This window comes from Anthonomus grandis, chromosome 12, assembly GCF_022605725.1.
Source record: "Anthonomus grandis grandis chromosome 12, icAntGran1.3, whole genome shotgun sequence".
NCBI classification, from domain to species: Eukaryota; Metazoa; Arthropoda; class Insecta; order Coleoptera; family Curculionidae; genus Anthonomus; species Anthonomus grandis.
The window spans coordinates 29,967,560-29,992,130 of NC_065557.1; the positions used below are offsets into that span (position 1 = coordinate 29,967,560).

Below are 24,571 nucleotides of genomic sequence, written 5' to 3' on the forward strand. Positions count from 1 at the left end.
AATTAAAAAAAAAAAATCTACCTGCAGTGTTTGAGGCTCGGCACCCAAATTTATCCAAATGTGACTAGGCATATACTCTTTGCTGGGTTCAAAAATTAAAACCGGAAATCTTCCATCAGCAGGAACCTCCTGGGCAGTTTTAGTAGCTTCTTTAAAAAAATCCATCCAAAAAAAGAAAATTTTCTCTTCTGCGGAAAAATCATCGTCCTCCTTTTTCTTTCTAAATCGATCAATTAACTGAATATTTCCAATTGTCGATTTAAGATACCAGTCAGGAGGTTTTAACCGAAACATATGCTCTGCTGCCTAGAATAAATATGATTATGCACACTTACTTTATAATTTCGATAATATCAAATCACAGGAACATTGTATAATTATTTTTATGTGCCATAAGTTACTAAATGAAATAATGAAGGTATAAAACACAAAAACTTTAGACAAAGTATTTTAAGTTGAAATAGGCTGGAAAATGGGTAAAATTTTAAAGATTTTATCAAATATAAAAAATCTTAATTTACCTGTATTGCATTGGCATAATTCTGTGCCAGAACGGATATTTCAAAAAATGTTGCCACATCCCAATAATCGATAAGAGAAGCAAGACTACCTTTTTTACCAATGAGACTATTAAGCACTATGGCTATATGCTGTAACTCACTAGATTTACTAAATTCTTCTCCTTTAATAACCAGTAGCGTTGCTAAGTTGATACCTTAAAGAATATAAAATGAATCAGGTTTTCAGGACACCAAGCCATAAAATACAAATAAATAAAGATCCTAGCTTACTAATTAAAGGAAAAACTTTAAAAAAGTACTTAATTTTTTTAAAACCCTTCTCAAACAATTGTTTTAGTTTTAGATAGAATCTATATCAATTTCGTTAATCATTGAAGCTACGATATGACGTATTTTTTAGGCTTATAATAATGTTTTACGTAGACTTTATTTTCTATGAGCCCGTTAATTGTAATTAACCTAAAACAGCTTGATACTATACAAAGACATGTTAATTTAATAAATGGTGATAAGAAATGAATATACGTATGACTATTATAATTCTGATACTTAATAAAACAACTTAGTTCTGTTGTGGTAAATAGAAATTTGTAGAAAGAAAGGATCCAGAATTAATTTTTTTTTGTTAAATATTGCAAAAAATATAATATTTAAAAAAAAGGAGTTAAGGTATGGCGAGGAAAACAAGGATAGATGCATGTAAACCCAAGGTATTTAGCACACACTTCTAAATTACTTACAAACTATATATTTTTTAGTTTCTCCTATTGTCGGCTATCTTATTTTCATAATCAACTGACTGCATCGCTCTCCATCTATGGCCAATTTAGTTATTGAGGTAAGAAATAATTTGAGGTCATAAATAAGCATAAATGAGGTTTTGTAGAGAAAATAGGGGTAAATAGTTGATTAGATATTTTAAAGTATGATTTTGAGGCATAAATGTTTAAATTTTTGTCATTTTAATACGGAATCTTGGCGAAACTTGGCTTAGTGACGTAAGCCAAGCCGTAAGTAGCGACTGATGCTTTTAATATTGATAAGTACAAACTTATTAGAGGGGATGAGGAATATGGTAGAAGAACGGTGTTGCATTTTATGTTCTTAATTATTTAAAATTTAAGATTGTTAAAAAGGATTATGGTTTAAGTAAATTGGAGAAGTAAGGTTTAAGTAATATGGATTAGTCTTAAAATGCTTGCAAAACTATGTACTTATATGAACGTGTTTGATCGATTTATAAAATATTTTGGTTGATCTTCCACGGTTTAATTGTTTAATTTTAGGATCAGATTTTAATATCGATTTGTCTTCAATAAACAGTAGTGCATTAGAAAAAAAAAGAAGAGTCTACTAGAAAACCTCAGCACTTCTTCACCTAACCTCGAAGCCAATAAGGCATCCCAGTGAAATAAGAAAAAATCCTATAATTTTAGTGAATATTGAAAAAATGTGTTCTTTCTACCAAGTCTCTTCTAAATAACCCGCAAACTTTTCCCCGCTTCTCGAATATTAATATAAAAAATTTAATTCATCTATCGTAGCTTACTAAGCTTCAATCGAATACTACAGGGAGGAATAGTTTTAGCCGAAATTTTATCTACCTTTTTTTCTTCATATTTTAGTCCAAAGAACTCTCATTATGAAGCAATCTCCCAACAGAAGTTTCCAAGTCCGTAGAAAATTGCAATGTCTTGCCAATTGCTAAAATAAATAAGAGTTCTCACGTTCTTGTAATCTTAATATGGCTAGTAGCAGAATTATGGACTCCTGTTAGAATCTCGTTGTTACATTTGATAGGGTCTTAAGATTAAAAAGACATTTTTAAATGTGTACCAAATAATATGAATGTACAACAATTGGTGACAGCTTTTTAACTGATGTAGAAACTTTTATAGTTTTGAATATTAGATAAATTTCTCGTTAAACTTTTAAATCAGTTGTTATCATTATGTTATTTATTTATTACCAAAAGTACGGAACAAAAAATATACACTCCATACCGATATTATAACGGCGTCTCTTGATATTCTATCCTGGCATTAAAAATACTAATTGAGCATCAACGATGATCGTATAAGATAGAAACAGTGCCGCAATTACTTAGTTAGGGTGGTCAGAGAATCAAAAAAACAGTATATTGAATATCTATGTTCGCAAAACAATCCAGCCAAAATGCGGAAGACTCTAATATCAGACCAACAAAAATCATAATTTACCACATTTATCTAATTCCTGATTTCCATTACTAATTTTCTTGGATCGGTCTTACAAAATATTTCTACTAAAGGAAACGAAAGAATCGACTTTTATAACAGTAATAAATTAAACAAAAATTTTTCTTTTTTATTTTTTACTTTCTACTATTGAGGAAATTCGTAATGCTATTTATGCAATAAAAACCAATTCGCGAAGAACCGATGATATTTCTGGTTCTATTTTAAGACTATGTAGCCCTTTAGTCGACACTTATATAGTTCGATCATTATATCTTTGCGTTCACGTCATCATTCTTTACATCTATTCAAGACAATCAGTATACTATTGTAGTAGCCTTAATATATGTCGAAAACTTAGAGAATAATGAACGTATGTCTTGAGTCGAAAAGAAATACGTATTCTAAAAACCATGTGTCAAACAAGAAAAAATGCCATATGTTAAACAAAGAAAAATAATATTCGTGTTTCCGACATTCGATATTTGACACAGACCATTGGCGTTGTTGTTTTATAGTTTTATTTTTTGATATTTAGACTTTCAGCAGTTTGTTTGCTTATTTGCGGTTATAATTTTATTTCTTTTTATTATTATATTTAAACAGTTGTTTTCATAACTTTTACTAGTGTTTAAATAATAATCAGGAGTTGCTACTCTGTTATAATTATTATAACATAACCTCAACATGCCGGGAAAACGCTTGAATTCCCAAGCACGTGTCATTGTTGGGAATCTCATTGATTATTTTAAGGCTGAAAGAGGTAATAATGGTCCGCTTATTTCTCTAAACGCAGTCCAAGAGGTAAATAATACTATTTTTATTCAGTATTCGATCATATGATAAATTGAAAAACTTTATAAAGATGCCCTGAAAATCAGCTTAAGAACTGTAACCGGCATCAAAGTATCCAAAGATTAAAATGCGCTGCCTTCAACACCTGGCAAAAATTGTATATTGTTATTATACTTTCAGAGAAACATGTAACAACGGCAAGAAGAGCTATGCCAAAAAGAAATAGTTGATATAAGCTATGGATCTCTACAAACCCTGCTTTGTCATTTGGGGTTTAAATACAAGAAAGATGATAACCGAAGAGCACTAATGGAGACACCTAATATAGCTTCAATGAGAGCAGCATTTTTCAGAAAATATGTGGAAAATAAACATTCAGAATTTACACGTCAACTAGTTTTTCGTGACATGGATTTTCTCAAAGAGCAACAATATGAAATCATGGCAAGATGATACATACTGGACACAAAGGTGGTTTTATGAAAAATGCCAGTTTGGTTTTTGATAGTAAATCGAAACTAATGGATTATCATGGAGAAATGAATAGTGAGAACTTTACAAAGTGGGCAGAAAATCAATTAATTCCAAATTTATAATAACCATCTTTAATTGCAATGGATAATGCTCCATATCATTCAGTTCAGTTGGAAAAGCAACCATCATGTTCTTGGAAAACAGGTGAAATTGTTAAGTGGCTCGAGAAGAATGAAATTCCATTTGATAAGCAGATGTTTAAAGCAGAATTGTTGAGCTTAGCAAAGTTACACAAAAAACCGAAGAAATATAAAATCGATCAATTATTACAAGACATGAAGTTTTAAGATTGCCACCCTACCATTGTCAGTTCAATGCAATTGAAATGATTTGGGCAAATACAAAACATTATTATACTACACATATTGGTGAAGTTGGGCATACAGATGAAAACGTTTTAGAAGTGTGGGAAAAAACCTTAGAAAAATGTACGCCAGAAGTATGGCAAGCGAAAGTGTGTCACACCGACAAACTAATTCGAGATTGGTATGACCGTAAAGTCATAATCGAAGAAGTTCCAGAGCTTATTATCTACCTAACCAATGAAGAAATTGATAGTAATGAAAGTTCTAGTGAATCCTGTGAATCATTAAATGAAAAATTATAGAAATACATCAGACGAATATTTGCACAAATGTTGAAATTTAATGTGAAATAAAATTTAAACATTACTAGAAAATATTAATAATAATATAAGTGATTTACCCAAAGTGAAATGTTATATGTATTTTTAAAGTAAGTGATTAAATATTTTACATTCTACAATTCATTATTTCATTTTAGAATCAATAAAAAAAAAACTTGTGATTAATATGATTATAACATTTCCCAGTTTATTTCCAAAGAAATGCATATTTTTTTATTAGATTTTGTACTAATTCCTCTGGTCATAAATATATGGTATTACGAGAGCTTGCTTAAATCAAATTCTGTATCCATTTATCAGTTTTATCACTAAAAATAGAAGTAACACATAGGTTCAATGGTTGATTATCATCAAGAAAAACCTCACTAAGTTTGATAAAATCTTTTTCTCTTGTAGAGCTCCTCAGTACGAAAAGAAACCATTGAAATAATCATGCGAAAATATTTCATAATTTGAATGTTTTATAATTATGAATAGTTATGAATATTCATGATTTTCATAATAAAAGCAAAGAGTAACAATATATACTATATAGTTATCTATATACTCTTTGATAAAAGATTAATGCGACGAAACGAGCCTGTTTTTAGATTTGAGGTTAGCTTAGACCATTGACAACATATCTGGTAAACAAATATAATAAGCGAATAGGCAGGTATACTTAAAATCAATATAGTCGAATTCTTTAACTTTTTTAACTAGATACTGTAAAAAAAGCACTTTTTAAAACTTAATTAATAGTTTATTTGAAATAGAAACCCTCAAACCGACGACACTGAATTGACAGCTGATTGAATCGGATGAATGTCGGCCATGTTTTAGTGATGACATGAACGCGAAGATTCGTTGATCGAACTATATATTATACATAATTAACTGTTGTATCGATTTTCCTTTTTCTTGGAAGACCGCTATTGGTAAACCTCTAGCTAAAATTGCTAATCCAACTTCCTTGTCCGATCTGCGTATACTTAGCATCTTGCCAGTACAATCTAAAATTTATAAAAAGATTTTATATAACCAATTATATAGTTTTGTAATCGAGAGTCACATAATATCTGAAAACCAATGTGGCTTTAAAAAGGGTCAAATACAGCAGTCTGTAACGGATAATATTTTGGAGTCTAACGATAAAGGCCTGGTCAGTCTCTTAATATTATTAGATTATTCTATATTTCGCTTTTGATACCCTGGACCATGCACTCTTGTGTTCCAAACTGCATTATTATGGTTGCTCAGATGCTTCTTTAAATATTATCTATTTTTTTCTTAATAATAGATTTCAGAAAGTAACATGTAATGGAACTTCTTCTCAAACCCTAAGTATTCATTCCGGAGTTCCTCAAGGCTCTATTTTATCTCCTTTGCTTTTTATAATATAAACCACTGATATTTTTCGTTCTACTGATTTCTGTACAGCTACCGCCTTTGCTGACGATACGCAACTAGTATATAACTTTGACGCCACCAACTTTACTGAGGCAGAACAGCGTGTTAATCACGACTTAGAAACCATTAGGTCTCTATCTATTGAACATAATCTACAACTTAACTTCAATAAATCCAAGCTTCTATGTTTTGCAAGTAAAAAAAAATAAAATGATTGTCAAAAATAATGTTATTATTAACCAGGGAGAGATCATACTTCCTTTCGTAGCTTCCGCGAGAAACTTAGGTTTACATATGAACGAAGTTCTTCGTTTTAGGGATCATGTCAAACAGTTGAACAAAAAGGCATTTTTGGCCCTAAAATTAATTTGTATTCAGAGACACTCATTAAATTTTAAATTAAAAAAGGTACTCTGTGAGTTTTTTTAGTCATTATGCTTACTGCGATTTTATATATACGCCTTGTTTGTGGTTATTAGAACAACAAAGAATTCAGAAAATGCAAAACTCTTGTAAGTTAATATATGGCATTAAAAAGGCAGACCACATATAGCATAAAATATCAGAAACAAATTGGCTGAATATGTTAAACAGATGGAATTTTCATCTTGCCAATTTTGTTCATAAAATTATCACCGGTACTTGTAAGACCTCTTGTATAAACAAACTCAACAGTAAATTTATTCCAAGAAACAAAGTCCATAAAATCAAAAATTGAAACTGCTCTATTTAAAAAGTCATTTACATTTAATGCTATTAAACTCTACAACCATATTCCTAACCACTTTAAAATTCTAAATATTATTAAATTCTAATTTAAATTTCGTTCTTTCCTCTTTCAAGCGCAAATATAACTAAATATGTTCAATCTTATCAAAGTCTTCAAGTTGAAAAATCATGTTTTATTGCACCAATGATCTGTGTATTTTTATTTTGAGTTTCCTGGATGCCCTCTTTCCTTTACCTGTGCAAGGAACTTGAGCATTTAATTCCGGCAATATCCCCTTTTTTTGTATCTTTATTCTTCTTTTATGCCATCTATTTATAATGGTTGAGTAGAAGTAGCTCTAGAGCCTCGACATTATTTTCGATGTATGATTAACTATGTATGTATGTATTTGTTTTTTTTTTATTTAAATAAAAAGACTTATTATTATTATTATTACTATTATCTTATTTTCTAATCGAGTTCACCAAAATATTAGAATAACTTATTTTTGTATTTGGCACGACAAAGTACTTTATAACATCGGGCCTTGCATACTTTTATTGTTTTATATAAACAAGAAAAATTTTCTTTTCAGAAAATCAGATTTTAGTTGAAGCAACTGAATAATTTTTAAAACCTTGTAATTTTGGTCTTCGATAAGTTTAGCCATTATATTCAAACGTTTAGTTTACGTTTGGTTGTTATGGAGTAAATATTTTAATAAATAAATGTTTTATACACGGTTTTAAACATAAAATATCTAAGGAATTCGACCTTGTTTGACCCGGGACTTTTACCGGATTTTTACTGATGATTTTCATGCGCAGAAGGAAATAGAAATTCCTTCATATCATTCGTAACTTAGACATTGAAGAATTATTACCCAAAAGGAAGCGTGGTGAAATTTGCATTTATTAAAAAAGTGGAGCATGCTGAATGCGCGAAAAATGCTTGGTCTGTTCCATTAACACACATGACTGAGGAAGAAAAAAAAGATATTTATATACTCTTCGTGGCTAATTCACAAGCTGTTTTGATTTATCGTGTGGACTCTGTTCACAACACGAGTCGATTAGCATTCGTTCTGATTACGGAATAAGTCAGCAAGTGAAGACAAACATAAACAAATGGTTCGATTTACATTTGAAGCCGAAAGCTATTTTAAAAATTCTCAATAAAGTAGAGGGAATCAAAGTATGTACCTACAATAAAACATTTGTCGACGTGTGAATACGGTTCCCAACTATTAGTTTAGGACAACTGGAACGATTGATAATAAATCATACAATAGTTCCTGGGGACATACACCAAGTCTTTGTGATTTCTTATTATATTTTGAAGGATGAATCAATGACCTTTCATTTTGTAGTTTCTACCAGTTAGCGTCAAGAAGATTTTTACATGCTGTTTAATAGTTTAAAAGAAACTGCTTTTTCTATCAACGGATGTTCTCTACAACCATCGGTATACGTATGTGATGCAGCTAAGAGTATCCAGAATTCATTTATAGAAGTCTTGTGAGAATTGCATGCCAAAAGAAAAATGCAAACTAGACTTGAACAAACTTGTCCAGACAAGAAAACCCAAAAATGTATATTGCAAGACATTGACACTTTACAATCCGTTACTTATGAACCTTTTTCTGACCCCTCACAGTTATTTATAAAGAACTGGGAGAGCCAAACTAATTTTATTAATTAATTCAAACAAAAGTGGTTAGCTCAAAATCGTAATTCGGACCTAGGTGCTGCCCCAGGATCAACAGCTACAAATAACGCACTGGAATATTTTAATAGAACCATAAAAGATAGCAATACATTCCCTGAAATTAAGAAGTTTGAAGTAATTGAGTTGTAGCTCAAAGGGGATGCATTTTAGGATACATGTTTTTAAGGAAAAAAAGTCTTATTTTGATTCCAACAATACGATCTTAGAATATTTGCACCGAATTTAGTATATACTAAATTTTACTAAATTCAAAATTTAAAAAATGTAACTAAAAATGAAGCAGTAACTGCGCATCGAATATTAAACTTGTGAGGACTCGTATGTGCCACATTCCAGTGCTTTGTTTTGTATTGTGTGGTGGTTGAGCAGTAACTAGACGATTCTAGAAATATCTTGAACAAAATAATTACTTTTTTTTGTTTTAAAATACATAGCAAGTAGTTTTTTAGTCGTTCGCATTGTTATTTATTGTTTTTATTTTGATTTTGATTTTAAGTTTGACTAATGTAGATTATTCTGATTAAGTGCAGATACGTGGTATCACTTCGAACAAATTTCGCAGTAAACACTGTAGATACGCGTTTTTAGATTGCCTGGGTCGTTTTTTGTTTTGTTTTTAAATAGTGTTCTATACAACTTGTAGCTAAAATAGTGCTTTTACGTTTGTTTTTATACGTTCTTCATTTATAAACTGCCACAAAAAACACACACAAAAACTTTTTTGGTCGGCGATGCAAACCAGCAACATAATTGTGTGCAAATATTGTGTTCATGCGTAAGGGTAATGCGTGCTGTAAGGGCATCTATTACAGCACTAGTTCTGTAATAGGTGCCCTTACAAAACAATTTAAAGAACTGTAAAATTCATATTACTAAATGAAAGTAGATAAAAAGTTTATTTTGCATCGGTGACTAATGCTTTCTTAATATTATGCGGGCAGCATGAAAAAAGTTTTCTTTTTGTTACAGATAAAAGCTGGCAGATATGGCTTCTAGACAAAATATTTATTCGTCAAGAACCCAAAAAATATTAGAAAATTTAAAAACCATTAATGATCAAATAACCATCCCCACTAATGTAGATTCACTAGAAAGATCATCTAATCAGTCCATTAATCTCGACGAATGTGAATGGTTGGATGAACTGAGGGAGAACATAAATAACAGAATTTACACCGAAGAGCCCTGTAACAGCAGAATAGTTGTACTATCTCAAACTGAAACTGACGTATTTTCTGATAATGAAGAAACTCGTAATTCAAATTCAATTTGAGGGAAGAACCATTAATAACGCATGTCTATTGTTAAACGATAGTTCACTTTTGGGTGAGGTATGCACAGAATATATTCCAAGGCTCAATCAGTTTGAAAATAATCTGTTTCCCGACATGGAGATAGAAAACGAGGCACATTATTCTGAAGAACCTAATAGTGTCAACGGTAAAGATGAAGAATATGTTCCTATTTCTGGCTCAGAACAGAATGACTCAGAGGATTCAGATGATGATGAAAAATGCAATAAAAGAAAGCGCTTATCAGTAAAAGAAGAGTGGAATAATAACAAAAATAAAAAGTTAAGACAACATGGAAAGGCTTACACAGGATGGAGTAGACCAAAAAATAAACCAGCTAAACGGGGAACTGACAACTGAAAGACAAGAAAGAAAAATCGGACCAAGGTGTGAATCAAAACTTTGTTTAAAATCAAATACTAGGAAATGCAATGCGATTACTGAAGAAGACCGACAGAAGCTATTTCGAAAATTTTGGTCAAATATGACCTGGGACCAAAAAAAGGTGTACATTTCAACTCTAGTAACCAAATCTCATTTTGCAAGATCGACAAAAGCCCCAAGAGAAACATCAAGACGATCAAGTAGCTTAAAATACAGTATAAAATCTCCAGATGGACAAGTTTTATCAGTATGTAAAAAGTTATTTTTACACCTTACCTAAAAGAATTTGAAAAAAAAAGAAAAGAAAGGACCGTCTCTCACTGGGTATCTCAATCTTTATCTGGTATGCATCCATCTCAAGATGCTATAAATACTTCTAGGCGTGAAATGAAAAGAATGGAACCAACAACAACAAATAATGATCTCTCAAAGCAATGTCTCATAGATTTCTTGGATTCATTGCCGAAGCTTCCTTCCCACTATTGCAGGAAATCGACTAATAAATTGTATGTCGAACCAATTTATGCAGATTCAATGGCATCAGTTTATAGGGAATACTAGGTATACATTTGACTCCATTGTTAAAGAGAAAAACATTTCATTCCAACAACCCAAGAAGGATAAATGTGATACCTACTGTAGCTTTGAAACTAAAAATATCGACGAGAATATTTATCAGTGTCACATAGATAAGAAGAATTCAGCCAGAGAAGAAAAAAACAATGACAAACTATTAGGAGAACAAAGTCAAGCCATTGTATTGACCCAAGATGTTCAAGCTGTAAAAGTATGTCCTTATTTAAATGCCTCTGCATTATATTATAAGACGAAGCTTGTGTGTCACAATTTTACTATTTTTGATGCAAACACACACCATTGTTTATGCTACTGGTTCACTGAAACGGAAGCAGGCCTAACTGCTAATACATTCGCTTCCTGTTTAGTTGACTATATTTTAAATTTGCAAGACGTATCAAAACCTGTCATAATATGGAGTGACGGATGTTGTTATCAGAACAAGAATTCAGTATTGTCGAATGCTCTATTAATCTTAAGCATCAACAAAAATATAACTGTCTTCCAAATATATTTCTAGAAAAGGGGCATACCCAAATGGAAGCTGATTCTGTACATGCACTAATTGAACGAAATATCAAGAATAAATCAATTTTTTTACCTAGCGACTACATTAAAAGAACACAAGAGGCGAGATGAAAAAATCCCTACATTGTTAAAAACATCACCTATGATTTTGTAAAGGATTACTCTGTAAACCAGAAATATTCATCCATAAGACCAGGCAAAAAAGTTAATGATCCAACGGTAAATGACATAAAAGTAATAAAATACACGTCAGATGATAACATTCAAATCAAACTAGATTTTAAAGAAGAATTCCAGAATCTTCCAGAAAGAAGAAACCATAGCAAACCTGCACATGATTTGTTGTTGTTCCCTCAATTGAGAAACCAGCCTATAAAAATAAAAAAAACAAAAATGGGATCATCTTCAACAACTAAAGGCTGTGATACCAAAAGACTGCCATAGTTTTTATGACAACTTACCTCATGTTGAAAAGTAACAATAGCAACTATTTTGTACTCGTTTTTATTTTTTGAATATATATATAATATCCAGAAAATAGTTATATAATTTTTTCTGTGCAATATTTTTTCCCTCAACTTTGTGTGACTTCCCGTATCTACTGTAAAAAAATAAGAATTCTTAGATTTAGCTCAAAATTGAGGAAACATCTATTTAATGATCTAATAAAAACTGAAACACCTAAACTTCTAAAATATCTTTCAATACCAATTTTAAAAACAGTGTTTTGCTTCTCCTGTAAAGTATGACGTAATGTATTTACGTGGTATCACCACATAACCGTCGATATGAACTTCATAAAATTTTTAATCGATATTATCCACTTCATTAAGATACTGTTCAAATAAAAAAATAAAAGAAAAATCTGCAGTAGCACGCTTAGATATATCAGAAGTTTCATCAAGACGACTAATCTGTGTTAGGCAATATGCCCTATATTTTTTTAACTTTACCTTCCAATGGAATTACGAATTTCGATAACGGAAATTTCATAAGTTAAAAATCTCGAATAAAATATCGCAGCCGAAATGCGACAAATAAACAAACAAATTTGTAGTTATTATATAAGTATTATAGTTTCGTGTACTATATTTTCCTTTTTGAATAAAAGTAAAAAATTGCTTAGCATTATTATTTTCTTTTTATTTATTCACAGTTATAAAAGAATTAATTACAAAATGAAATAATTATTAAAACTTCCAAGGTGTATGGTCACCTTTACGTAAAGATGAAAAAAATGATATTTAACGGAATTTATGTTCTGCGGTATGTGCATTTAAAAATATGCTAAAATAAAAGATGTAAAATCGAATTATATTACTTTGCGGACTATAGCTAAGACAAACTGTGTCAAACAACATATGTGCGGGGATAAAGAAAGAAAAGAAACGTATATCTCTGAACAGTTTTGCGTGACTTGCGTACAGAAATGAAATGAAATGTTAATGGCGGAAAAACCTAAAATGGAAATTTGTAATTTATGAGAAATGTGCGAAATGTAATAAATCTCGAAACGAACCATACGTTTTGCGGTGATATTTAAATAATGTGCTCCGAAGCGAAGAATGAGCTGATGATAGATTTTACACTGAATGAATTAAAGTTTATAAAGTAAATTAAGAAGCCTCAAAATGACATACCTGAACCTAACGTAATGTTATCCAGAAGATTTGCTTGCTGTTGTTGGCCAGCCTCTGATTGTACAGAAGCTCGGAAGACGAAGACTACACCTTTCACTAAATGTTTAGTATATACGTTAAATTAGTGCTAATAATTGAATCAGAGAGCGAAATATAACGACCGCCGTACACGGCATTCCGTCCACATTTCAGAGTTCGACTGACAATGATAAGTTTTTTTGATCCAAAAATATGTGAACCAGTATTTGCGAAACAGAAATTTTAAGGCTCGATACACGATATGATTTTATGAGATTTGTCTTATATTAGTAAATTACACTTTATTTATACAGGGTGTTTAATAATTAGGGAGACGAACTTAAAGGGGTTGTAGAGGGCCTCAAAATAAGCAAGTTTGCGCCATAAATCCCTATCCAAAAATGATTAGATGTTGACATACAAGGTGATATAATTTTAAGAAAAAATCTTATTTTTAACATTAACAAAGGCAAAAATTCACTTTCTAGTACCGAATTTCACCCTAAAAGTAAGTAATTTTTTTTCCTTTTAATAAATACCCTAAATATTATCAAACGGATGAAACAAAAAATGTAAAATTAAAAAGCGAGAAATAAATATCCAATAACGTATTCCAATATATGTTTTCTAACAACAACAATGTATTTTATTTTTTTATGCAAAAACAGTACGCTGGAGAAAACAAAGCCAGGAGACGAAATTTACTCTAAATTAAATGAGGATTTGAAAAATATTTTTTATTTGAAGAAAAAACAATGATGTACCATTTTTTTTTTAAGTTTACTAGGTTCTAGCCCGCATAGACACCACTGATGAAATAAAAACTAAATTATCTATTAAAAAATAGTACCAGATGCATAGAAACTACCCACTAATTTTCAGAAAAATATCTACAGGGATGAAAAATAAGATTTCTTCTTAAAATTTTATCACTCTGTATTTCAAAATCTAATGATTTTCGTATAGGGGTTTATTGTGCAAACTTAATTAAATTAATTTTAATGAAGCCATGTATACATACATATAATGAATGCCTTGATTCAGTCGATTTATAAATTAATCAAAAAAATAAAAAACGGATAGTAAACGTTCCCAGGATAAGAGTTGAAGAGTAAAATTTCCCAGTCTCGTTAAAGGAATCAAACAAATTTATTAGAAATATACAGGGTCCTCTAACAGTGCGTCGGTCTTCCATAAAGCCTAAAAAAAAGGACTTGGTGGCCTATGGGTTACACGCGCGTCTGTGAATCTTAAGGTTGCTGGATCGGTCCCCACTTGTGATATTTTACGTTTTTACTTTTTTTTTTGGTATGTTTATTTTTATCTAAGGTGAATATTGTTAACCTAACCTAGCTTTAGATTTGTTGTTAGTTGTAATGTGATCTGTGTAGGTGTATGTCTAGGTAAAAAATTTCTTGGCATATTTTATCAGTGTTCTTGTTATATTAATTTTTATTTATTTCTAAGCCTGATGATGCTCCGATAGGAGCGAAACACGTGTAGCTTTTTAAAAAATTATATATACATATATAATATAATGACACCTTGCCTTGAAGTTTTTTATTTTTGTTTTGTTTTTTGTGTGGTCTCTTGGAGAAAGAATGGATGATATGTTTCTATCTAAAAAAAAGACGTGCTAGCGCATCCCTGGAAAATATTATGAAATATACAGGGTGTTTTAAAAAAGTGTGGCGATATAAGCGACATTTTTGTCGAGTGTCGTTCTTTTTATTTCATTTTTGGGACCACCTTAGGCTACTTAGTAAAATTATGCGCTAAATATGGCTACTTTGTCATGCGCAATTTGACTGCAATAGTTTTTTTACAAAAAAAAATATTACACATCATTTAATTTTTTCTTGACATCAGAAATGTTAATTTAATGTAAATATTAGGTTAAATTCGGATTCTAGGAATGCAGGATTACTTTGACTTAAATTGTTTCTTTCTGTCATATATAGGGTCTTCGTATTCCGCTTCATTTCTCGCTTTTTAAAATTTTTCGAAATGTGTTTAAATTGTTATAATTTTTTAAATTAGTTGGAAATTCATTAAAAAATTGCCTTTATATAGAAGGCCTTTATACAGAATATAATTTGTCTTCGTTCAGATGTAAATGTGCCTATCAGTATAAAATCTCCAGGTTGTCTAATGATATAATTCTCTTTATATCACTAAAGAGTATTGTTTTTTCACAAAGATGTTTAGGTAGCAGTTTTATTTAAATTTTAATTATATACATATAAGTGTTAAATAACATGTTTTGTTTCACAGATATGTTTAAAACGTTTAAGATGGTATGAATTGGCGTATATCTATTACACTTTAAAATAATCCTCACGCCTCAATTCCGTATGATTTCTAACCTATCAATTTAAAAAAATTGGGATTCCAAAGAGAAGTGCAAAAATTAAGATGTGGTATGATGATTGAAAATGAAAGATTTTACCCAGTTCTTGTAATAAAATAATTTCCAGAAATTTTGCATGGTATGTTGTCAACATATGAATAAAAATTATTGAATGCAAGATAACGCCTAAATTCTTAATATCTTTTTTGTATTGTTTTTTTTCTTTTCACCATTTTTCATTATTTATAAATACATTAATTTCATTTAAATTTGTCCCGCTTAGTCTCTCCTTATTCCCAAAAACAGATAAATTTGATTCAGCCAGCCGCATTAATATTTTAATACTTAAATTGTTATCGCATAACCACATATATATTTAACTCAAATCAGAGTTTAGGTCCTGTTGCAATTTACCCAGATAACTTCATACCTCGTCAATTATTGTATCATACACAAATAGAACTGGTTTACTCTTTGTGGTTACTTTAGTTATATTATATATGTACCATAAGAGAAACAAATGACCTAACACAGTTTATTGAGGGACGCGATGGTTTAGAAACTTAGCTTCCGAATAACTTTATATTAACGATATCGTATGTTGTGAATGCTTGCAGTGTGGAATTGTTCGCTGATGACACAATGGTATATTTGGCTGTAAAGGATATTAATGTAATGCAGACAATTATAGACTTTGTAGAAATAATTTATGTATAAATAGATCAAAATCTAAATTTTGTTTATTTAGAAGGAAAAGTAAACTATCAAGTATTAACACAGATAATATTCATATTTACATAAACAATATTGCAATTGAACACGAACGACAAATTAAATATTTAGGTGTTATATTCGACTGTTATTTAAATTTTCACATACATGCCGACTACATAACACGAAAGTATTCGAAAAAAGTAGGTTTTATTCCAAGGGTAGGACAAAATTTGTCACTGACTACCAGATTATTGTTATATAATAGCATAGCAGCACCTCACCTTGAGTTTTGTTCATCACTTCTTTATAATTTACTCAAGTTTAAAATCGATCAATTACAGCTGGTGCAGAATCGAGCAATTAGAACTATTTTGAAATGCAACAGATTTACACCCGTCTCATTAATACTTAATGTGTCAAACATGTTGTCAATAAAACAAAAAATTGCTTTTAGTGTATATGTATTTCGGTTTAAAGCAAAAAAATAAAATGTTACCATCGTATATTTACGATAAAATCAAAATTTTTAGTGATGTACATAATTATGACACACGTCATTCCTCTAACTTGTTTTACTAGATAGGTGTAATTCTAGTCAAATGCTCAATTCTGTACTTTATAAAGGTTTATCCGATTTTAATATGTTACCTGATTTTATTAAGGAATGTACAACTCTAAATGCTTTTAAAAAACTAGTGAGAGAACACTTGCTATCCTAGTAACATTTGACTGCTTTTTATTTTTTATTGTAATTGCATTATTTTAAAGCAAATTGAGAGAAATTGTTTTTAAAATTTAGTTTATGACTAAGGAAGTAACATTTTTAATTTTTATTTTTTTTTTTGTTTTCTGTCTTTTTATATAATTTGTATTTGCTAAATTCTATTTTGTTATTCGACTTACACCACATCTGGGTTGTGACTCCCTAACGGGATATTTCTGGAAAAACCGGGAGCAAAAGGCAATACGTAATAGTATCCCAGGACCGAGATGCCCTATTTACCTTAGACTGACTCAAGAAAAAACGTGTGTCGTAACATGCACGAAAGATCTACACGAGCTGACCACGAGTTGCTACCTCAGCAGTATCATCGATTGCCGATAGCTCGCAAATAAGGTTGAATGCAACGTTTAGCAATTTAAATATCTTAAGTATATTTTAATAATTATGTTCTGCCTATGTATGTTGCTAAATAAATATATATTATTATTATTATTGTAAACTATTTTTATATTATATATATATAGGATGAGTTGAACGTTTCAACTGTACAACTAATTCCCTTTTTTTATCATTTCACAAGCTCTACGAACTTTTTTACAATTAATTCGAGACATTTTTCATACATTGGGACACTATTTATTGGCCTAAACTCATAAAAACTCACTAGCTAATTTTGTATTTAGAACTTTAAAAGCTGGTAAAATGGTGGGTTTTTTAATTTTCATTACCTATTATGCCACGTACATCCCGAAACTCTTCTCGAAATACCATTTTCACCAATTTTAATATTTTTCATTGTTTTTATTGTGCATCTCATTTCCTACAAAATTATCTCTTTAAATATATCTAATTTGTTTAAAAAAGATACAACTATTATACCATATTAAATATACTATATCAGAAACCAAACAACCAGCTAAGCTGTTTATCTCAGTAACACTATTATTCCATGGCCTGTTAAGCTAATATTTCTGTATTATAGTGTTTTCATAGGCTTAATATATATAATATCTTCTAATTCTACAACAATTTTTAAGAGACACACTGAAATAACAAAGTATATCGGGACTTAGATATTTTTTTCATTTACTACGAAATAATCCATTAAAGTACTTCTTGAGCTAGTTATCCTTGTAGGACTATTAACTAGCTGAGTGAATCCAAATAGGTAAATGCTGTTTAATATTTATTGTCCGTGGAATGAATGTTTCATTAGTCGAAATTTAAATCATCAACCACAATATTTAGACCCTCAAAGTCACTTATTTGAATTAAGTTTCTAGTTCGAAAAATACTCAAGAAACTTAGCACCCTGATTCTGAGGAGGATGATATAATATATAGAGATACATATCTACAGAAATATTTTAATCTGGCGATCCTTCGACCATAAATACTATACTATTATCCCATACATAGACATAGACAAAATATTCTTTATCACTATAATTACGCCCCCCTCCCCAGTTGTAATCAAGAACACAAGATTACTATGTCATTACTATTAAGATAACCTCGGTAATTTAAATAAACTATATCGTAATGATAATCAGCATTATTGATCTAATTTCTATATCATATATTTTCCTTTTTAAAGATTTTCCAGTCTTTGTAATGATGGGAACCGTTTAACATCCCAAACCACGTGATCGACATCAGTTTTGAAACCGTATTTTTGATATATTTTGCCTCTATACAACTAACACCTTTAGAATTATCGGCTACACTGTTACGACTAATGTAATTAATCCGGATAATGTATATAATAACCGGTAAATATTCATAATAGCCCGTAAGTTTGGCGAATGTAACAAATTCGTTTATATTAATAATAAGTTCCCATAATTAATAAGTATATAATTAATAAGTTTCCAACCCAGTATCCTTTTTAAAATATGTAGAATGACCGGTGAACGTAATAAATGTATTGATATTTGTTAAATTTACCACTGTCTTTAATGATTATATATATTAACTGGAGAAAATACATAATAACCACTTTATTACATTAACCATAACATATAAAGTCGAAATTAGACCCATTTGTAATGACGTCATTGTTGTTTATCTTTGTTTAGCATATTCCAAACAGCGGCGACAACAAACTTTTGAAAAAAATTGGTGTCTGATGATTATTCATCTTTTATATACTAGATTGACGAAAAACAAAGAAAAACACAAAGTCACGGTCTCACAACATGTAATTAAACGGGCTACACGTGTTTCGCTCTAGTTAGAGCATCATCAGGCCTAAAATAAAAAATATTACTTAAATAAAACTAAAAACTTACATAAAATAATAAAAAACCTTTAGAATCCGTCCACACACTCCACAGTACATAAATAAACAATAATTTTAAGGTTATAATTGTACAAAGCAAAAAATAAAAAATTAAAAAGTCGAACGCAACAACATAGACTCAACGAGAATCGAATCCGGTACAACAAGGTTATAAGTATAAGTGTAAAACCTATCGGCTATACGGACCTAATGCTAAAACAACTTAACACGTTAGCCAATGTAAATTGAAGAAAGTGACTACAAGGAAAATGTTAAACGATACTTAGCTAAATTAAATTGTTAAAAATTAAGTTAGGTTCAAAAGTACACACGTCATTCACACACACAAGAACAGGACTCTTTTTAGCTTTTGTAATTTCCATTTTCTCCAGAAGGTCAAGCTTCTTACCTTTAGGGCATTCATGAAGCATTTCAGCTCCCACCCTCGGAGAAAAATTATGAGTAGAGGCCAGCAAATGATTCGCAAACGCTGATTTGGTATCACTGACATTGGTATTTTTAAATTTTTCAAAAAGCGCTACGTGTTCTTTAATGCGTGTAAAGATTTTTCTTCCAGACTGGCCAATGTATACTGCGTTGCAATCGTCACATTTTAAAGAGTAAACTCCCGATTTAGAAAGGATGCCTGCCTTATCCACTCTACTGACCAATTGGTTCTTTAAATTATTGACCGTCTTAAACGCGATTTTTACATTTAGGGATTTAAAGAATCTTACTAAATTTACGGAGATAGAACCAAAAAAGGTCAAGGATCTAAAGGAACTTATTGAGTCGTTATTGTGAACAATATTGTACGTCAATTTATATTTATTTAAAAATTTGTAATAAAATTTGTCTATTAAATGAAGGGGAAATCCGTTGTTAAGAGCAATATGTTTTATAATATTCAGTTCTTTAGCGAAAACTTCTTTTGACAAGAAGATATTAAACAATCTATAGAAAAATGAATTAAAGGAGGCAAATTTATATGAGTAGGGAGAATTTGAAGAGTACTGAATAACATTATCGGTACTAGTGGGCTTACGATATATTTCAAAAATAAGTTTATTGTTGCATTTCTTAACTACAAGGTCAAGAAAAGACAAACAACCATCTTTTTCTTCTTCGATTGTGAATGAAATGTTAGGATGTAAGGAATTTACGAAACTAAGAAAATTTGGTAGGTCTTCCTCCCTGCCATTCCAGATTATAAAAATGTCATCCACATACCTCTTATATATCGTTAGGCAATCTCTAAACCTACCCTCAACTGTTTCTCTTTCTAGATGACTCATGAAAATCTCGATTAGCAGAGGGGAAAGACAAGAACCCATAGCCAAACCTGAGACCTGCCTGAAAATTTTATTGTCAAACTGGAAAAAATTTTGGTTGATCATTATATCAAGTAAATCTAAAAGACCCTCAATGACTATACGACTAAGAGATGTTTTTAATAGGAGAGTTCTCACTAACTTCAAACAATCTTCGGGAGGGATGCTGGGAAAAAGATTTTTTACATCTAAGGAAATAAGTTTAGATCCATGAGGGATAAATAAGATTTTTCAAACTGTTGGTTAGATCAACAGAATTCTTAGTCGAATAAAGTTGGTCACCTCCCTGAGAACATTATTCAACCAAGAGGAAAGATTATAGCATGGGGAGTTAACAAAGGAAACCACTGGTCTTATGGGAAAATTAGTCTTATGGATTTTGGGAGACCATAAAGGATCGGAGTTCTAGGATTCATAGGATACACTTTTTCTTTTTTAGTGTTAAAGAAATCGAGAGTTAAGCTACATCTGTCCAATGTTTGCTTAACTTTCGTAAAATACGAATTGGTGGGGTCTCTATTAACTGTAATGAAATCCTCTCCAGAGTCCAGAAAATCCAATATCTTTTGAATATAGTCAGTCTTGTTTAGAATGACTAAGCAATTACCCTTGTCTGCTTTTGACAATATCAAATCGTTACTCTTTATTTTATTTTTTACCGAAATTAGGTGCTTTTTATTGATGTTATTGTTTAAGCTGTTCGAGCCACATCCAGAATTTAAAAAGTTTATTATTTTAGCGCGTAAGATGTTTTTATTTGTTGTATCAGTCGTCTGCAAAACATTCTCAGCCTCCATAGCTAAAGTCTCTCGTGTTTGTGAGTCCACCTTATTATAAAGATTAAACTTAAGGTTAAGGTTTAGAATACTTTCTTCACGTGTAGCCCGTTTAATTACATGTTGTGAGACCGTGACTTTGTGTTTTTCTTTGTTTTTCGTCAATTTTGTATGTTGGTCTCTTAGAGAATAATGGATGAGATTTTTGGATTTTATATACTAGGTTATGTGAAATATCCGTCACTTTCAATCAAAAATATTGGTTTGTCAACTTGTTCTTGAAAGTTATTTCGAAAAGTGTTAGATATTCCCTAAAAAAGTTATAATAGGTATAATGAACAATCGCAGCTGATGATTTTAAATATATTGGCTTTTTTTCAACTGGAAAAGGAACAAGTCCGAAACGGAATTGCACTTCAAATTGAGAATGTGATACAGCGAGCCGCAGATGCAACAAAATTGAGCACAACAACGATCGCAAATATAAAAAAGAATGGGATAAAATCAGATCAGGATTACGCAGCCCGTATATCTTCCAAGCAAAAGATAGCAAAAACCAAAATGACAACATATTTGAAACATAGAATTCGGGACACAATTTATTCTATGTACGCCAGAAAAGAATATGTAATATTGGCAACAAGAAGAGAAAAGTTCAGGGAAGAAATTGAATATTTTGAGTTTTCCATTGACTCCTTAAGAAGATGGATCAATAGTATAGGCTTTAAGTGGAAAAAATCAAATAACAAAAAATATTTCATGGACTTGCCAAATATTGTTCATAAAAGAATCAATTTTTTAAGGGAGTATATCAAAAATAGAAATGTAGGTCCGGAAGGTTTTACTCCAGTTTTCATTGACGAGACGTGGATTTTTAGCAAGGGATCATTTTGTAGTAGCTGGCAAGATGACACCAAGCACACGGATTCAAGGAAAAACAGTGAAGGTAAAAATTATCTGGTTATCTTTTTAGATTTTTAATAAAAACTATTGCCCTTGTAAGGGCCCTCTAACTTCACTGTTTCATATCACTCTAACTGTTTCATATAATTTCTCTCTAAGACAATATGAGGGAATTTAACTCCATACACTACTCGTATGTGCATGGAACATTACTTATTAATTATATTAAATTTATGTTCTGGAAGAATGATTTCTAAAAGAAGAGAATTGAATTATCTTTTATTTTTAAGGTCATCGTTATATCGTGGTCCACGCCGGAACCAAAGATGGCTTCATCAAGGGTGCAAATTCAATATTCAAGAGTGGATTAAAGACGGGAGATTATCATGACAATATGAACAGGAAAAACTTCGAAAACTGGTTTAAAACTCAGCTGGTTCCAAATCTTCCCCCAAAGTCATTTATAATCATGGACAATGCAAGTTACCATTCTGGTTTATTAGAAGAAATCCCGAGAAAATCTTGGACAAAGCAGAGACTGACCGAATGGTTGAAGAAAAAGAATATTGGCTTTCCAGAAAAAGCCATGAAAGATAAAATATGGAGTATTGCACGCAGAAACTGCCCTAGTGAAAAAAAGTACTTCCTTGATGAATATGTTAAACCTTTAGGACACAAAATTTTGCGACTGCCACCATATCATTGCCAGTTTAATGCAATTGAAATGGTATGGTCGGAATGTAAACAAAAATATGATCAATATATTTCCAATTTTAAGGGGTCACCTTCAGAAGTTCTGACTACATGGGAAAGGGTAATAAACGAAATTTCTATAGATCATTGGCAAAAATATGTTTTTCATACAGAAAAGGTAATTGAAAAGGCTTGGGAGGCAATACAAGTGTGTGATGCCTATGACATTCTGCCACTTGTGATTACGACTGACAAAGACGACGATGACAATATCTCTGATTTCAGTTCTGACTCTGACAATACTGACGAGATTGATTAAGCTTTTTTTGTTCTAGCAAATTTTATTTTATGATCGTCGTTTAAGTATTCAATCATATCGTTGCAATTTCAGCAACTTGGTAATGCAATATGGCGTGCTTTTTTTTTGAGTTTGTATGTTTTATTTTTTGGAATGGTATTTTCATTTTAATGTGTTAACATATTCCTTCAAGCAGCATTTTTTTTCATGAACAAGTAAATTAAATTGTCAGTATTTAAATTTTTCCCAGTGAGTTAAAATAATTTTATTATTTTAACTGTATTTATAATTTTATTCACAATTTTTGTAAGCTCGGTTTTATTAAGTCTAGGGATGTGCGATACGATACGATTTTCTCGAGTATGGGTATTTTTTCTTCCGATAATCGATATTTTGTACCGGTACTTTAACGTACGATACGGTCCGATCCGTCTGAGTTTTATGCAGTACCTATCGTATCCCGTATCGAAGAATGCTATGAAATAAATTTAATTTAATCAAAAAGATACCACGTAAATTAATATGAATGAAGCAGTGAAGCACGGATTTACTCCTGTTTCCTTCTGTCTTTCTGTTTATGTTTATCCGTAGTGTTGGCAGATGCAACCCACAACGCACGCAATTGGTGTTCGACGGTCCATGTGTTGCAGGTTGCAGCTATATGTTCTATGATCTATCGTATCGTATTGACTTTTGTTTTATTGGAGGAGAAGCGAGATGCGAAATCTTGCTGTGTTGAGGGAATTCCGGGATTCCCCAGCTTTTATTATTTTCATTCTTTTGGCAATCTGAATTTGAATTATATTTGTGAAGTGAACAGTTTACGTCATAATAATTAAATTATTATTATGCCCCGTTCTAGTGATGTGTGGAAAGTTTTTATCAAAATTAATGCCGACGGAACCTGCAAATTATGCTTGGCTGAAGTTAAAAGTTCTGAAGGGACCACAAATTTAAGGAAGCATCTTACAAGGCGACATCCAAAGTACAATGACAATGACGATGTGAAAAAAAATCAAATGGCAACTAACAAAAAAGAGGTAGGTAGGTACTTATAAAATTATAGAATAATAGAGAAAGTTCTAAATAATTATTGCTTCCTTTTATTTTTTTATATGAGACTATGACCCCTATGAGATTTTGAGTGGATATGTAAATAATGCTGGGTGTTTTGTTTTTCGGGGACCCGCTTTAATGTATAGATAAAATAAGTGTTCTGTTTTTCGGTGACCCTTTAATGATGGTGTTTTGTAGGGATGTTTTTAACGATTCCATAATTTTTAGGTTTTAAACTTAGTTTGGGTTGGAATTGCATTTGATATTTCCGGTTTTAGATATGACTTCTTATAATTCAGGAATAATTATTAACTCTTCAGGGCTTATTTTTAGGACAATGCTTTATGAATTTTTAGGTGTTAAAGGTAGAGTTAAGGTTAAAGGAGTTACTGTATTACTGGGTGTTTTGTTTTTCGGGGCCCCTTTAATAAGTGTGTTGTATTGAATCGTTTTATTATTTTTTAGGTTTT

At 30.9% G+C, this 24,571-nt stretch overlaps 2 protein-coding genes across 3 annotated transcripts in view; one reads left to right on the forward strand and one right to left on the reverse strand.

Moving 5' to 3' along the window:
* The window catches only part of LOC126742616 (mitogen-activated protein kinase kinase kinase 15), a 151,968-nt gene that overhangs the window by 99,883 nt on the left and 27,514 nt on the right, over positions 1 to 24,571 (reverse strand). For both annotated transcript variants that reach the window (XM_050449343.1, XM_050449344.1), the window contains exons 8-9: positions 522 to 715; positions 22 to 306 (exon numbers count right to left, since the gene is read on the reverse strand). In XM_050449343.1, the coding sequence (XP_050305300.1) occupies positions 22 to 306; positions 522 to 715 (479 nt within the window). The remainder of the gene's footprint in view (positions 1 to 21; positions 307 to 521; positions 716 to 24,571) is intronic.
* Positions 21,374 to 23,288, forward strand: LOC126742623 (uncharacterized). The gene is made up of 2 exons (XM_050449356.1): positions 21,374 to 22,097; positions 22,345 to 23,288. Exons 1-2 carry the CDS (start codon positions 21,503 to 21,505, stop codon positions 23,064 to 23,066), a joined length of 1,317 nt encoding a protein of 438 aa, XP_050305313.1. The 5' UTR covers positions 21,374 to 21,502; the 3' UTR covers positions 23,067 to 23,288.

What these genes read in the sequence shown, in the direction of transcription:
- LOC126742623 (XM_050449356.1), top strand. Translation starts at nt 21,503, where the DNA reads ATGATTTTAAATATATTGGCTTTTTTTCAACTGGAAAAGGAACAAGTC. An exon ending in TTCAAGGAAAAACAGTGAAG is followed by an intron (nt 22,098 to 22,344) that starts GTAAAAATTATC and finishes TTTATTTTTAAG; the next exon opens with GTCATCGTTATATCGTGGTC.